This window comes from Exophiala dermatitidis, assembly GCF_000230625.1.
Source record: "Exophiala dermatitidis NIH/UT8656 unplaced genomic scaffold supercont1.1, whole genome shotgun sequence".
In the NCBI taxonomy this organism is placed as follows: domain Eukaryota; kingdom Fungi; phylum Ascomycota; class Eurotiomycetes; order Chaetothyriales; family Herpotrichiellaceae; genus Exophiala; species Exophiala dermatitidis.
The window spans coordinates 340,242-355,109 of NW_008751646.1; the positions used below are offsets into that span (position 1 = coordinate 340,242).

Genomic DNA, 14,868 nt, shown 5'->3' on the forward strand with positions numbered 1-14,868 from the left:
ATGTGTACAAGGCTTCAAAAGCAAGACAAAGGGTAACAAAGCTGGGGGGTTGGGCTCAGAAATGGGGGATGCGATGCAGGAAGCCGCCAAGGCCAACAGGAGCGACACTGCACGGGCAGTGGCAGTGGCAGCCTCAGCATCAGCTTGGATGCCAGTCCACCATTGAAAACACCATTCGACAGGGATCGGAGATCAACACTGAAAAGGATCAATCCAAAACTGAACAGGACTCGGAGTGCCCCAAATGTTCACGGATCTGCCAAAGCTCAGGTATAAATTCTGCCTCAGACTATCCTTTCCACCACATCCACAGCACCATATTTATGCTGCTCTTCCAGCAATGGCAATTTTTCGGTTATCAGATCGTCTTGCTCAAGATCTTCATTATCCTCAATAGTCCTTTCTCCATCCCCGAACATCGGCTTGAAGAAATTATCATAACTCGCCCAGACAGCAGTGGACATCGCCCGTAGAAATGTAGTCAACCATTTCGGATACCGCCCGTCAGGCCGAAGAAAGATGGCAGCGCCTCCAAATAGGAACAGAAAGAAGGGGGACCACACCGACAAAAATATGAAGGCACCAAGCCTCTGCTGTATTGTGGTTAAACGATAGGCGCGGATCTGGTGCAAAAAAGCCTGATACTCGAGCGGTAGCCCATGCTCAGTGGCACCATCGGTGATCAACTTCAGGTACCTAGGACTGGGTTGAGCGTAAGAAGGGTCTGGTCTCGACGCCCCTGAAGGGGCGAACAATGTATGGGCCTTGAATGAGTGACCGCTAGGCTTCAGGGGGACATCTTCGGTTGGACCTCCCGTCAGAGCATAACAGTCCACCAGCACGTCTTGGTATCCTGAACCTCCTCCTTCTGTAGCGATGATGTGTGCAAAATCTTCTTTCGTGACTTCATACACCACTCCGACCAGACCTTTATGCCAGCGATCCTTGTGATAGTCCTGCTCTCGGAACTGATTGTCGCCATATTCTACCGAAGAGACATCCCGGTATCTCACATTCGCAAAGCATGGTTCCGAGTAAGGAATCCCCGGTAGATCGAACGACAAGGACAATGCGGGGACAACAACATTGACCTGCGATAACGGCCTGATGTTTCTTTTTCCTCGGAACGTCTCTGCGCTCAGGTTGGAGCCATATCCGAGGTAGAGAACAGTGTCGGACTCTTTATCTGCATGCGCTGCAGTTACCGACAGAAGGGACAAGTCGAAGGGAGCATCGTTGACTGATTGGGCTTGCCTGGCGGGCGATGTGATGGGTACATATTCATCAGGGCAAGGCCGCCGGCGAGGCAGGAAGCTCCTGTTGTCAAGCCATTGCTGCAGACTCGAAAGAACAAGGCTTGGGTTGTCCATACCTGTATGTATATGGACTCAGCCAGTGGTTACGCTGTAGCCGAAGTCGTGATGTGGTAGCGAAATGGCGCGATTGTTGTGTACCTTGTGTATCCTGGTCGGGTTCCCGGGAGATAAGATCTCGGACAATTCGACCGAAGCGATGGACGAATTGGCGCAGGCAAAACTGGCCGAGAAACGCTTCGACTCCACGAGTCAGTGTTGTGCCTCCGCAGCTCCACGGCCAGTCTTGGAGACGACCCAAAGCGCCAATCACACCAATGCGATTGGGCATCTTCTTGATATAGGTGGTTGCGATTGCATCAGGAGATGTATTGTATACATTGTTACGGCCACGCACATTCAACATCGTGTCCAGGCCGATGGGTTCAGATACAATCGTAAATATCGAAGCACTGCATTTTATATACAAGGCTGCGACCGCTACTGATCAAACATGCCGAAAGAACGCCTCATGATCCTCAAATTGAACTTTCCGGGTCCTCTCCTCTCCTAGTGCCACGCAACTCATGCGAAAGACAGACTCTTCTTGATCTCAGCGATCGCCTTGGCCGGGTTGAGGCCCTTAGGGCATGTTCGAGAGCAGTTGAGAATGGTGTGGCATCGGTACAAGCTCATGCTGTTGTCGAGAGCTTCTTTGCGCTCAGCCTTGCGCTCGTCTCGGGAGTCTGCGAGCCAACGGTATGATTGGAGAAGAATTGCCGGGCCCAGGTACTGGTCGCTGTTCCACCAGTATGATGGGCAGGAGGTCGAGCAGCATGCGCACAAGATACATTCGTAGAGACCGTCCAGCTTCTTACGGTCGGCCGGGGATTGCCTGAATTCCTTGCCCTAAACGCTGTTAATGCCTGCGTGTAAATCAGTCGCAGTCAAGCAAACTCACATCTGGCGACTTGGTGTCCCTTTGTAGGAATGGCTTGATGGACTTGTATTGCTTGTAGAAATGCGTCAAATCTGGCACAAGGTCTTTGACGACATAGGTATGCGGCAACGGATAGATTCGTGATTCCTTTCCAGTGTCGGTGGGAATTCTGCCTGTGTCGAGTGTTAGTAAAACCGTCTTCCGGGGCGCCGCGGATTCTTAGCTCACAGAGGCAGGCCAAAGTGTTCACTCCGTCAATGTTCATGGCGCAGCTCCCACAGATACCCTCTCGACAGCTCCGGCGGAAGGTCAAAGTCGGGTCAACCTCGTTCTTGATTCTGATCAAAGCATCCAACACCATGGGTCCCGTTTTGTTCAAGTCCAATGTATACGTCTGCATGCGCGGCTTCGAGGTCGGCTCGTCTGGGTTCCAGCGGTAGATGTGGAATGTCTTAATCCTCGCATCTTTGTCCTTCTTGGGCTCCTCGACTGTGCTCGTCTTTGATGGGGGGACCGGCGGCCGACTCGCTGAGGTGTCGTACGATGAGTTCTCGGTCACCGTGGCATATGATCTGGCAGCGAACGAAGGTCGCAAGACGGATCGGCTGGGCGCAACCAGGCGCGAGGCAGTACGTAGGGCCGCCATTACGGGGATCTCAGCGATAGCAACTCAGTAATGTTTGGCTTCAGAGCCCGTGTCGACTGGATCGAGGATGGAGCGGAGAGTGACTATCAACGGAAAGCTAGGAAGTCTGGAGGAGGAGCGATTGAATTGAGCAGAACTGGAACGCAGTGCTGTGGCGTTCTATGATGCTCTCAACAACCCAGCCAATCAGCGTCGACCTAAATAATCCCTTTCCTTGCCAAGGCCGGTCACGTTCCGAGGCATTTTCCGATATGTTTTCGCTGACTTCAATAAGAAGCCCAGCAGCCGGACGCTCAACTTGAACTGCGAACAAATTCAACTATGATGATGAGAAGTGGTGCAGTATGTTGGTACCATTTGTTTTGCGTTACCCTGTTGGCAGCTTGCCGGGATGTCGCGGCCTTGTCAGCCAGATGTCTGCCAACTTGATCCATCAGCTCGCGTGCTGTCAGACCGCTGGCACAGCGGACCAGGTATCTTGACCTGGCGGTACATGGTAAGTGCAATGAGCCTGAGGCTGCATCAAAGATGTGAAGAGGTTGGTATGCCGTAGCTTTTCAGTTGTTGTTTTGTCACTTGTTGGTGCGACTGCCCGTTCCGATCGCGTCACATTCAGATGTCGAGTGACACATCCTGCTGGCAACAGAAGCATTACGAGCATTATTGGCTGTTACTCTTCCTCTGCTATCTCAATGGTCTCAATGTCATGGTTGTTGTCTTACCAACAAGACAGCAAAATAGCAGGATCCATCAGGCTCCGATTGAGAAGATCGTAGCAGGCACCTGTCGACCTCGGCGGCTCGCCATCTACCTTGCTCGATATGCAACTTGATACTAGAGATATCCTCTACGTTGGGCGATCAACACTTCACGCAGCTGGGCTTTCGACACTACTAACGCTGGCTTTCAACGGCTGAATAGATGGGCTTATAATCAGGCAACCAGCTACCCGCACGTTTCGCCGGATATATGAGACAGTAAACACAAAATCCGAACCATAACTCCGCACACCCATTGAGGGGGCTTCGCAGCTGATGTCTTCGCTCAATCTGCGAGCTGTGTCTACCTGTTCTACAAGCATTGGTTCCGATATATCTCTGGTGCAACCGACAAGATGGCCATGCCTACAGCAGCAGCGGCAGCGACGAACATGGGAACAGGCAACTCGCGCACGTTAGTCTGGTTGATTACAGGCTGCAGCAGTGGTCTCGGCCTGGCACTGGTCCGATATGCTCTTTCCAAGGGTCATATTGTCGTTGCGACGTCCCGAAACCCCTCGAAAACACCAGGACTGGCCACCGAAGTCGAGGGTCTTGGTGGCAAATGGCTGACCCTTGATACGACCAAGAGTGAGCAGGAAATAAAAGCAACAATTCAACAGGCAGAGTCCCTGTTTGGCAGGATCGATGTGTTGGTGAATAATGCTGGTTACTGTGTCCTTGGTGCGCTAGAGGACATTCCGGATGAAGAGGTTGTTGCACAAATGCGCACCAATTTCTTGGGACCTTTGCGGTTGATGAAGGCTGTGTTGCCAGAAATGAGGAAACGCAGGTCAGGTGTGATATTGAATGTTTCAAGTACACAAGGGCTTTGTCCCAGTCTGGGCTGCAGCATTTATGCGGCCAGTAAGGCGGCTCTTGAAGCAGCCTCCCAGGCCTGCAGTTCTGAAGTTGCACCTTTCGGGATAAGGGTGCTTATCGTGGAGCCAGGTGCGTTTCGGACAGGCTTTGCGCTCACAGATGTGGCCAAGTACATTCAGCCATCGGAAGAATATGCAGGTCCTCATCCAGTTGGTCAGCGACTCGATCAAATCCAGCGATTACCAGGGCTGGCAGCGGGCGACCCATCCAAGGCCGCTAGGGTGATGTTTAACGCTGTGACCGGGGAGGGAGATGCTGGATCCCTCATCAAGCAGACAGGCCTTTTGCGAGTCATCCTCGGACCTGATTGCTGGAGGAGAGTGAACGAGCAGGTGAATGAGCTAAGGAGAACAGCGGACCTCCTGAAGGACATCGCTGCCAGCACAGATTTTTGATGTGTGTGAAAGGACACTTGGAGTTTTACTCACGGCCAGCAATATTCCATCAATACTACTGTTGTATCTACTCCCGGCTATCGGAGTGCCAGTGTTTCCGACGAGTTCCCTCCGCTAGAAAATAAACCTATTTCTCTGCAGTGTCACACAAGTAACTGCCATGCAACACAGAGATCGGGACCACATAGCCGTGATCTGGTCAAAACGTGCCAGGCCACGAGAATTCCGGTCCTTGCCCTCTAGCGTCCGGGGTTGTACTCCACCCATCCTCCTGGGACGCACGCATTGATGGTTTCGACCGAGGATGACTCATCGACCGAGAGGAGTTTGCAAACCATATTGCAGTAACAGTGTCACCTCCACCATGCGCCTCCCTACCTAGGTAGCAGCTAACTCCCGTCAGCAGCACCAGCCCGGCAGGCAGCATTTGTCGGAGCCCGATAGTTTGACATTCTGCTGAGTAGGCGGGTGGACAGAGTATCTCGGGCCCGAACTGGGAGAGCAGTCCGCAGCCTTGACGCCTCTCGCTCATGGACCGAGAAACCGGACCCACGAACACTCACATAGTCCTATCTCAATCAGGACATGATCACGAGGAATTTCTAGCCGTCCACCACGGCAGGGAAGAAGGTGATGGATTAATAATACTGTTCGGACTAGAGGCTGACGTGGAGAGTAAAAATAATGTCCGCCTCGAGAGTCTTACAACGGCAAGGCAGCCACATGGTTTGTGTATCATTTGTTAAAGTTGTACAATCAGAAACCTTGAAGTGAAAGCGCAGGACTCGCTTACAAACACAAACCCTTTTGCGGTAAATGGACTCCACAGCCCACAAAAGCACGAACTAGGTAGCCAGCAGCGTAACAAATAATGGAGTTTCGTAAGTAGTGAGACTGGAACGCCAAAGAGAAACCGAGGAATGCTGCAAACCGCTCTCGGGTATACCGTCCTGTACATTCAAGTTGTACGCGATGAAAGCTGGAGAGTGGACAAAATGGCCGCCTCCTACAGAGTTCAGTTGCATTCCGGCCCAATCGAATGGCAAACATCTGTGAAGACGGGAGCCTCCACTGGCTGAGCTTGTCTGTTGCCCCCGTTTAAGCACGAACCCACCTCGCTTTTATGCCGTATTGCCGAAAGTCCAATTCAACTTCCATTACGACAACACTGGGGAGGCGTTTGCGCCTGATCCTGGCCGCCTCCAGTCACCGGCCGCAGCGGTTTCCCGTCAACGGTTTCTTTCAGTCCTCACCGTAATACATATTCCCCCTCTCCTTCGTTCTATCCGTCGGCAATGTGCTGGTTGACTGGACTGGCCGCATCCACTCCCTCGCCCTCGCCTCAATAGCATCGAGAGTAAGGGCGCCATGGCCCGACCAGAAGATGGCGACGAGCACAACGATCTCAACCGTGCTTTGACACAGGACCGCGTTGAAGAAGCCGAACTGGCGGAGAAAGATGAGCCCAGGCAATATCTAGAAGTGCCCAAGGAGAATGGAGGGTTGGACAGAAGCAGCAGCGAGGAAAGCACACGGCTGCGCAAGATCGAGTCTACCGCAACCTCGGCCACTGAAGCGAGCACCGCTGTTCATCCCCAACCATATGCGCAAGAGAAGGCACCATGGTATCGCAGGTTGAACCCTCTGCGGCGTGGTCCTCCTCCGCCAATACCAGAGGAGCGGGGAGTGAGCCGGGAATATACTGCCGGGTTTCTCAGCCTGTTGACTTTTCAATGGATGAACCCGTTGATGACCACTGGCTACAAGCGGCCGATTGAGCTGAATGATATATGGCTCGTGAACCCCGATCGAAGTTCAGCCACCATGATGGACAAGCTGATGCCTTCTTTCAAGCGTCGAGTGGCTCGAGGAGAACGCAATCCTCTGGTGTGGGCACTGTTTGACACTTTTCGAGGGGAGTTCTTGCTTGGAGGGACTTGTGCTTTGTTTTCTGCCATGCTTCAAGTCTTTTCGCCGTTTACGACCAGATATCTTATTCAATTCGCTACTGACGCATGGATTGCGGACAAGACTGGCAGCAAAGCCCCTAATATTGGCCATGGCGTTGGTCTTGTCATTGGCATCACGTTCATGCAGATCTGTCAGTCCGTGTCTACCAACCATTTTCTGTACCGTGGCATGGTTGTTGGAGGAGAGGCCAGGGCAGTGTTAATCAACGCCATATTTGAAAAGTCACTTGTGATTTCGGGAAGAGCCAAAGCTGGTGGCAAGGCGCTCGACGACGAGCAGACCTCAAACGGAATTTCAGAGGCTGATGATGGGAGGCAAAGCGAAAAGTCCAAGAAAAGACCATTTCTTGCACGCTCCATATCAAGAAAACTGCACCCCAAAGGTGGGCCCAATGTCACACCGGACAAGGCCGTCGGTGTCGCGGGGGATGGCACCGGGTGGAATAACGGCAAAATCGTCAACTTGATGAGCGTCGACACTTACCGGGTGGACCAAGCCTCGGGTATGTTCCACATTATATGGACATCACCCTTGCAAGTCATTGTTGTTTTGGTTGTGCTTATCGTCAACCTGGGCTACAGTGCCTTGGCGGGATATGCACTGCTCATGATAATGCTACCCCTTCTAACTAAGGCTATCAAGTCGCTCTTCGCGAGGAGGAAACGGATCAACAAGATCACTGACCAACGTGTGACCCTGACCCAGGAAATCTTGGGCTCTGTGAGATTCGTCAAATTCTTCGGATGGGAGACTAGTTTCCTGGACCGCCTGAAAGAACTTCGCAAGCGAGAAATCCGATCTGTGCAAATCCTCTTGTCTATCCGAAATGCGATCAATGCCGTGGCCATGTCGATGCCAGTGTTCGCATCCATGCTAGCTTTCATCACCTATTCACTATCCGATCACGGTTTGTCTCCTGCTCGAGTCTTTTCCTCGCTTGCACTGTTCAACTCTCTACGGATGCCGCTTAATTTGCTGCCATTGGTACTGGGCCAAGTGACGGACGCACAAACTGCGCTTCATCGTATCCAGGAGTTCCTGCTGAGCGAAGAACAGAAGGACGAAGTGATCTGGGATGAAAACATGGAGGATGCAGTCGAAGTCCAACATGCGTCCTTCACCTGGGAACGTTCTGCCACACAAGATAAGGAGAAGACTGGCGCGTTTCAAACCAAGGGTGAGCTTATGGCTGCAAAGAAAGCCGAGAAACAGAAGAAGAAGGCGCAGAAGAAAGCCGACAAGACGGCCAAAAAGAACAAACAGGCCCCAAGAGAGTCGACAGAGGATGGCTCAAGCGAAACCACCCAGGCCGAACCCTTCAAACTCCACGATATAGATTTTACGGTGGGCAGGAATGAACTGATAGCCGTCATCGGAACCGTGGGGTCGGGCAAAACATCGTTACTGGCCGCCTTGGCCGGCGACATGCGAAAAACGAGCGGCAAGGTTAAGATGGCATCCACTCGTGCCTTCTGCCCTCAGTACGCTTGGATCCAGAACGCGACACTGAAGGACAACATCCTGTTTGGCAAACGCTACAAATCCAAGTGGTATCGGGATGTTATCGATGCCTGCGCTCTAGCGCCCGACCTTGAGATCCTTCCAGCTGGTGACCAAACCGAAATCGGCGAACGAGGCATTACCCTATCGGGTGGCCAGAAGCAACGGTTGAACATCGCTCGTGCGATCTACTTCGATGCCGACATTATCCTGATGGATGATCCACTCTCGGCGGTCGATGCCCACGTTGGCCGTCATATTATGGACAAAGCAATCTGTGGTCTGATGAAGAATAAGTGCCGGATTCTCGCCACCCATCAGCTTCATGTCCTCTCAAGGTGCGATCGCATCATCTGGATGGAAGATGGTCATATCCAAGCAATTGATACGTACGACAACCTGATGCAGCAAAGTGTGGATTTCCAGAAGCTCATGGCCACGACTGCTCAAGAAGATAGTTCGGCACTGGTCAAGGCAGAAGAGGCCGAGGAAACCGAGGAGAAGCCTGAGAAGAAGATCAAGAAAGGGAAACCCGCGGCGCTGATGCAACAAGAGGAACGCGCTGTTAAATCCGTCAGTTGGACAGTCTGGAAGGCCTACTTTGCTGCATCAGGGTCTCCCATACTCTGGCCTCTGATCTTCGTTGCGCTCATTCTGTCACAAGGCTCCAACATCGCTACGAGCTTGTGGCTGAGTTGGTGGGTTAGCGACAAGTTCGGGTTCTCCGAAGGCGCATACATTGGAGCATATGCAGGTCTAGGCCTTTCTCAGGCCCTGCTCTTGTTCACCTTTTCTACCATCCTGTCGACGAGCGGCACCAATGCCAGTAGGGTCATGCTGCAAAGGGCCATGACCCGGGTCCTACGGGCGCCGATGTCTTTCTTCGACACCACCCCGCTGGGTCGAATCACGAACCGATTCTCCAAGGACGTGGATTCGATGGACAACAGTTTGACCGATGCCATGAGGATGTATTTCCTGACTCTGGCCATGATCACTTCGGTCTTTGCCCTGATCATTGCCTATTTCCACTACTTCGCCGTGGCTCTTGGTCCGCTGTTTATCCTGTTCCTGTTTGCTTCAAGCTACTACCGATCGTCGGCCCGCGAGATCAAAAGACACGAAGCCGTGCTCCGATCCAACGTCTTTGCACGGTTTTCCGAATCGATCAGTGGGGTGGCATCGATTCGTGCGTATGGCCTCCAGAAATATTTTGTGTCCCGAGTGCGAAACGCGATGGATGAGATGGACTCGGCGTATTTCTTGACCTTCGCCAATCAACGATGGCTTTCGACGCGTCTCGACGCCATTGGCAACATTCTCGTTTTTGTGACAGGTATCTTGGTGGTGACGGATCGGTTCAACGTCAACCCTAGCATAGCTGGTCTGGTGCTGTCATATATTCTGGCCATTGTCCAGATGATCCAGTTCACGGTGCGACAGCTGGCCGAGGTGGAAAACAACATGAACGCCACAGAAAGAATACATTACTACGGTACCCAATTGGAACAAGAAGCGCCACTGAAGCTTCGAGATGTGCCTGACTCGTGGCCCGACAAGGGCGCCATCACGTTCGACAAAGTGGAGATGCGCTATCGGCCAGAACTCCCGCTTGTGCTGAAGGGCTTGGATTTCCAGATTGCTGGCGGAGAAAAAATCGGCATTGTTGGGCGCACAGGAGCCGGCAAGTCGTCCATCATGTCTGCGCTCTTCCGGTTGACGGAGTTGTCGAGCGGCCAGATCAAGATTGACGGAATCGACATTGCGACGGTCGGACTTTATGACTTGCGGTCGCGACTGGCCATTATTCCCCAGGACCCTACCTTGTTCCGGGGGACGATTCGATCGAATCTTGATCCCTTCAACGAGCATTCGGACCTGGAGCTGTGGGCAGCTCTGCGGAAAGCCGATCTCGTTGGCGAAGAAATGCCTTCTACACCTACGGAGAAAGAAACTCGACCGCAGACCACCGAAACCGCCGCGACCTCGTCATCCAATGTTAACGCCCCGGCCAGCCAAAGTCGGATCCAGTTGGATAGCCCAGTCGAGGAAGAAGGCTTGAACTTCTCCCTCGGCCAGAGACAGCTGATGGCATTGGCGCGTGCACTGGTTCGAAATTCGCAGATCATTGTCTGCGACGAGGCCACGTCGTCGGTCGACTTCGAGACGGATGAGAAGATCCAACGGACGATGCGGACGGCATTTTCGGGCAAGACGTTACTATGTATCGCTCACCGTCTGAAGACCATTATCAACTATGATCGGATCTGCGTGATGGACCAAGGGCGCATTGCGGAACTCGACACCCCCATTAATCTCTTTGAGGCGAATGGCATTTTCCGGAGCATGTGCGACAAAAGTCAAATTGTGCGGGAGGACTTTTTCAGAGAAAGATAGGTAGGCAGGTGCAAGGTCTTGCCTGAGTCGTGTTGTTATTTAATTTGGTCTTTAGAATTTGTTCAGCCATATAGCGATTCCAGTTGTGCGCAACAAACTAGCAGCTCCAATAATATATTCGAATTAATGCTTGACTACAGTACTTCTCTCCTCGACGAGGCAGGGCATGGTCACCCGCATCGTCGGCAGCTTGACCCAGTCCCAAGATCTGGCTAATATCTAGGGAGGAAGGTACTGTAGGATGTTTGAGAGTCTGGTTCAGACCATAAACTGCACCCGCATAAGAAGCGGCGAAGAAAACGAAAACGAGAATGGAGTGAGAAGACGACATCCCAATCCGGAGAAAAGCCACCTGCAGGAACCTCAGTAGTGGAAAACGCAAGCAAGGAATTCAGCGATACTATGCTACAGTACCAAGGAACTAATAATCTGGCTCTCCACTTCTTGGTGGATCAGGCACGAGGCCCAGACCAGGGCGACATCTCAAGACTTGTTCAGGCACGGCCACAGCCGGGGTCTTAGGTTTATCATCTCGCTTCAAGTACCCGGCCTCAAAACTGGCCAGTATTGGACAGCACAGTACAACTTACATCCACCATATACACTGGGCAGTTGTAAGTGAGTGTACCTAGGTCTGTTTGAGGCGGATAACCTTACTAGCAAATCAGTAGTCCCATCAGTAGTGTAGACAACATGAACAAATGACGGACCTTGTTTCAGGGCCCTCCATCAGTCCTTTGCAAATCACGACAAAGGGATACGAATTCACACCCCAGCAGATGATCCATTTTTGCCAACAGCAATGGCGTGTAAAGTCAGTGAATCTGTAGCTGTCACTTTTTCAGCTTCCCCCGGTCGGGCGCTCGGCGGCGGAACCACAACCCCAGTTCATGTCCGCCTTGGGTCTGGGTCTGAGTTTAATTGCATTTTCGTATCTCGTTGATCCAGCGCCAGTCATTTTCACTCCATATTGATAGGATAGACCCAGTCAGTGACAGTACTACGTGGACTGCTGCGCCAGTTGCGGCTGGGTCTAGTAGCTTCATGATGGCCAAGTTAGGTCGGTGATGCGGACTGCCAGAGCCAGTAGTGCCAGTGGTCCCTACACGCCACCATCACTCAATTGTCTTGCAACAACTGCAGTATTAAGTCACGTTGAAGCCAAGTCCAAGTCGGGTTTCAAGTTCATCGAGTGCACTTACGTCGCTGGCGCCTTCTGTCGACGTTATTTGCTTATCAGCTGCGGAATTGTTCAGTACTACTACTGCCTCTGTCGGTGACCGACGCTCTCTGCAGACCGACTTATACTACTAGTAGGTGTTGCACCTTCAGGGCTCCGCCAACTCCAGGTTCTTCGACTATTAGAACTGACTCGACTTGATACGGAAGCCTGTCTGTTCCCGCTCGTGAAACGACGTCTGCTGGGCTTCCCCTTGGCTAGCGTCCAGGAGCCTTCGTGGGACTGTCGTCCATTGCTCCTGCCCAACTTGATCAGTTCAGCTGTTCCTCGTTGGGTGTTATCCAGGATCATTGCAGTCAAGTCACAGCATACGACATTCGTCCTGTCAAGTTCATCAAACCGATTCGACTCATTATTCTAGTCTGATTCTTCTGAATCATGGACTCTTAACTTGCCAACTACTGCCCACTGGCAACCGCAGAGCTCATCAGCACTGCTTTGATCCCACGAGAAACACGTACCCATTTTGTCTGCACACACCCTTATTTCATATCTGCAACCCCCTTCTATAGACCACAGCCATGCAGACCGTTGTTGAATCCACCGAGCTCACCGAGCAACAGCCGCCCACATCGAGTCCAAAGTCCGAGTTCGACCCATGCACCACAGCCAACATTACCTCTCCTTTCTACCTCTATAAGCACGATTCGCCGCGGCCTTCCTTCGATATGGAAAAGAATGCACCTCAAGTCGCAGTCCACGACGTCGAGGCGAGCGCTTCAGACCTGTCCCCGAGCATAACTCAGGAAAAAAGAGATGCACAACAGAAAGCAACGCTCAAACTTGGTTTCTGGGCTCGCAAAAAGCAACGGTGCATGACCAAACCCAAGCCTAGAGGCTGCGGATGGCTGGCTCGGCTGCCTCCACGCCAGAGACTGTTGGTCAAGGTCGTAATTGCTGTGGTCATTGTCGGGGCCATGGTTGGAATTGCAGTCGGTATCAGCATCAGGGTTCACGGAGGGGTCTACAAGAACAACAATTCCACTACCCCGATTGGATGACATGTTGGAAGATTTTGGCGAGAGCCGCAGGAAAGCGGAGAAAAAAACATACACATTGGGGACACTTCTATCAGTACACGAGGGATTTCTGTTCAAGGACCTGTTTTGTATGCTTATTAGAGCATGGGTCATTGTTTTGGCCGTACACCGCTGAAAAAGAACACTTCAGCTTGCTTCACAGCGAAGGCGCAAAGGATGGTGGCGTTTGATGGCTTGGTTGGTCCCATACTGGGGGCAAATTAATACTGGGTGAAATCGATGGCAATAAGCGTCGAAGTACTACCTTATACACATAGCACAGTACGCGCGGCTCTCGACGCGCGCTTGAAGTTAGAGAACAACTCGAAAGAAACACGAAGTCACGGGACGGGTTGTGGGCTGTCAATGCGGCCGATAAGATAAGATCACTCCGCCTCCATCTTTTCCTTTTTTCCTGCCGCTCAAGTGGCCCTGCCTCAGCTTTGCGTACCGCCATTCTCCCCAACACCACATTATCTGCCTCGTTGCTCTTCCACTCGTGTCATTGCGGGGGTCTCCTATGCCTAGGGGTTGCTGAACCACTGTATAACACCGTGCGCCCCGTTGCGCATTACCCAGAGTCAAGATGGGACTCGCAGAACCAAGGAAGTATGTGCTCTTCTAGTCTGGTAGCAGATTTCTGTTGGGATGCCCGATGTTGTATCTGCTCTCCTTCTACTGCCGGCTGTATCCTGCACAATCAGCTAGCTTTGGTCTAAAAGCTTCCTCATCTCGCGGTGCTGACATTTTTGTTTGTATAGGCGCTTAAAGATTTCGCACGACCCACGAAATCTATCATGGTCGCAATCGTCCACCTCCTTCGGCCAACGCCTGATGGCCAAGCACGGCTGGAAAGAAGGCCAATCTCTCGGCAACCGCGAAAGCGTTCACGTCGGCCTCAACGACACCGATAGACTGGCAGCCGCTCGTGTCGGCGTACTTTTCAAAGACGACAATTTGGGGCTCGGGGCCAAAAAGAAGAGCAATGATGTCGAGGCGCAGCGGACGGGCTTGGATGCCTTCCAGGGCCTGCTGGGCAGACTCAATGGGAAAAGTGAGACGGAACTCAAAGAGCAGGAGAAGAAGGTCGAGGATCGAAAGCTGGCTATGTATGCTAAAGGGAAATGGGGTGGGATGGTTTTCGTCCGCGGAGGAGTTCTTGTGGGTGATCGGGAGGAGGAGAAGATGCAATTAAAGACGACAGAGACAAAGAAGGCTGAAAAGGCCGACAAGGCCGAGAAGGATACCCAGAAGGATGCCAAGAAGGACACCGAAAAGGAAGGCCAGGAGAGCAGTACAGAGTTGACCGAGAAGCAGAAGAAGAAAGAAGAAAAGAGACGACGCAAGGAAGAAAAGGCCAGACGGCGGGAAGAAAAGGCGCTGAAAAAGGCTGCTAAAAAGTCCGCCGCCGGGGAAAAAGACAGAAAACACACGGAAACCAATACGGGCTCTGCCGCTCCCCCGGTAAATATGCATAGATCTCCGCTCGCGCAAGCGCCCGATGAGCCTGTCTCTTCGGCGTCTGGAAGTGAGGTTGAACCTAGTGAGGTATCAGGGCGGAAGCGGAAGCGCAGAGGTTCTTCGGTTGCGAGTGGAGACAAAACCCCGAAGTTGGGAGACGAGGAGGCGGTGAAAGGACAGAAGTCAAGCGCACAGGGTGCGGCAGCGAAACTCAATGTGAGCTTGAAGAATGGCCGGCATTTGCTTCGGGGCCGGAACATCCAGGCGAAGAAGGCGGCTTTCTCGGATCTCAAAGGCCTGGATGAGATCTTCATGCGGCCTGGTTGATCGATGCGCTCGGTGGGTCGGTCGGTCACCGGTCCTTTTG

General features: G+C 52.4%; 7 protein-coding genes across 7 annotated transcripts; 4 read left to right on the forward strand and 3 right to left on the reverse strand.

Annotated features, from left to right (window-relative positions):
• Positions 1–284: 284 nt before the first annotated feature.
• HMPREF1120_00125 (uncharacterized protein) lies at positions 285–1,370 on the reverse strand (the record flags this gene model as incomplete). The annotated part of the gene is made up of 1 exon (XM_009154115.1): positions 285–1,370. The coding sequence occupies one exon, from the start codon at positions 1,368–1,370 to the stop codon at positions 285–287; it is 1,086 nt and encodes a 361-aa protein (XP_009152363.1).
• Positions 1,371–1,877: 507 nt separating this feature from the next.
• HMPREF1120_00126 (succinate dehydrogenase [ubiquinone] iron-sulfur subunit, mitochondrial) lies at positions 1,878–2,878 on the reverse strand (the record flags this gene model as incomplete). Its single annotated transcript, XM_009154116.1, has 3 exons — positions 1,878–2,201; positions 2,254–2,405; positions 2,461–2,878. The coding sequence occupies 3 exons, from the start codon at positions 2,876–2,878 to the stop codon at positions 1,878–1,880; spliced, it is 894 nt and encodes a 297-aa protein (XP_009152364.1).
• Positions 2,879–3,615: 737 nt separating this feature from the next.
• On the reverse strand, positions 3,616–5,594 carry HMPREF1120_00127 (uncharacterized protein). Its single transcript, XM_009154117.1, has one exon. The coding sequence runs from the start codon at positions 5,443–5,445 to the stop codon at positions 5,113–5,115; it is 333 nt and encodes a 110-aa protein (XP_009152365.1). The 5' UTR covers positions 5,446–5,594; the 3' UTR covers positions 3,616–5,112.
• On the forward strand, positions 3,993–4,913 carry HMPREF1120_00128 (uncharacterized protein; the record flags this gene model as incomplete). The annotated part of the gene is made up of 1 exon (XM_009154118.1): positions 3,993–4,913. The coding sequence occupies one exon, from the start codon at positions 3,993–3,995 to the stop codon at positions 4,911–4,913; it is 921 nt and encodes a 306-aa protein (XP_009152366.1).
• Positions 5,595–6,281: 687 nt separating the features above from the next.
• On the forward strand, positions 6,282–10,781 carry HMPREF1120_00129 (ABC multidrug transporter; the record flags this gene model as incomplete). The annotated part of the gene is made up of 1 exon (XM_009154119.1): positions 6,282–10,781. One exon carries the CDS (start codon positions 6,282–6,284, stop codon positions 10,779–10,781), a length of 4,500 nt encoding a protein of 1,499 aa, XP_009152367.1.
• Positions 10,782–12,542: 1,761 nt separating this feature from the next.
• HMPREF1120_00130 (uncharacterized protein) lies at positions 12,543–13,022 on the forward strand (the record flags this gene model as incomplete). Its single annotated transcript, XM_009154120.1, has 1 exon — positions 12,543–13,022. The coding sequence occupies one exon, from the start codon at positions 12,543–12,545 to the stop codon at positions 13,020–13,022; it is 480 nt and encodes a 159-aa protein (XP_009152368.1).
• Positions 13,023–13,874: 852 nt separating this feature from the next.
• Positions 13,875–14,828, forward strand: HMPREF1120_00131 (Pin2-interacting protein X1; the record flags this gene model as incomplete). Its single annotated transcript, XM_009154121.1, has 1 exon — positions 13,875–14,828. The coding sequence occupies one exon, from the start codon at positions 13,875–13,877 to the stop codon at positions 14,826–14,828; it is 954 nt and encodes a 317-aa protein (XP_009152369.1).
• Between the last annotated feature and the right edge of the window lie 40 nt (positions 14,829–14,868).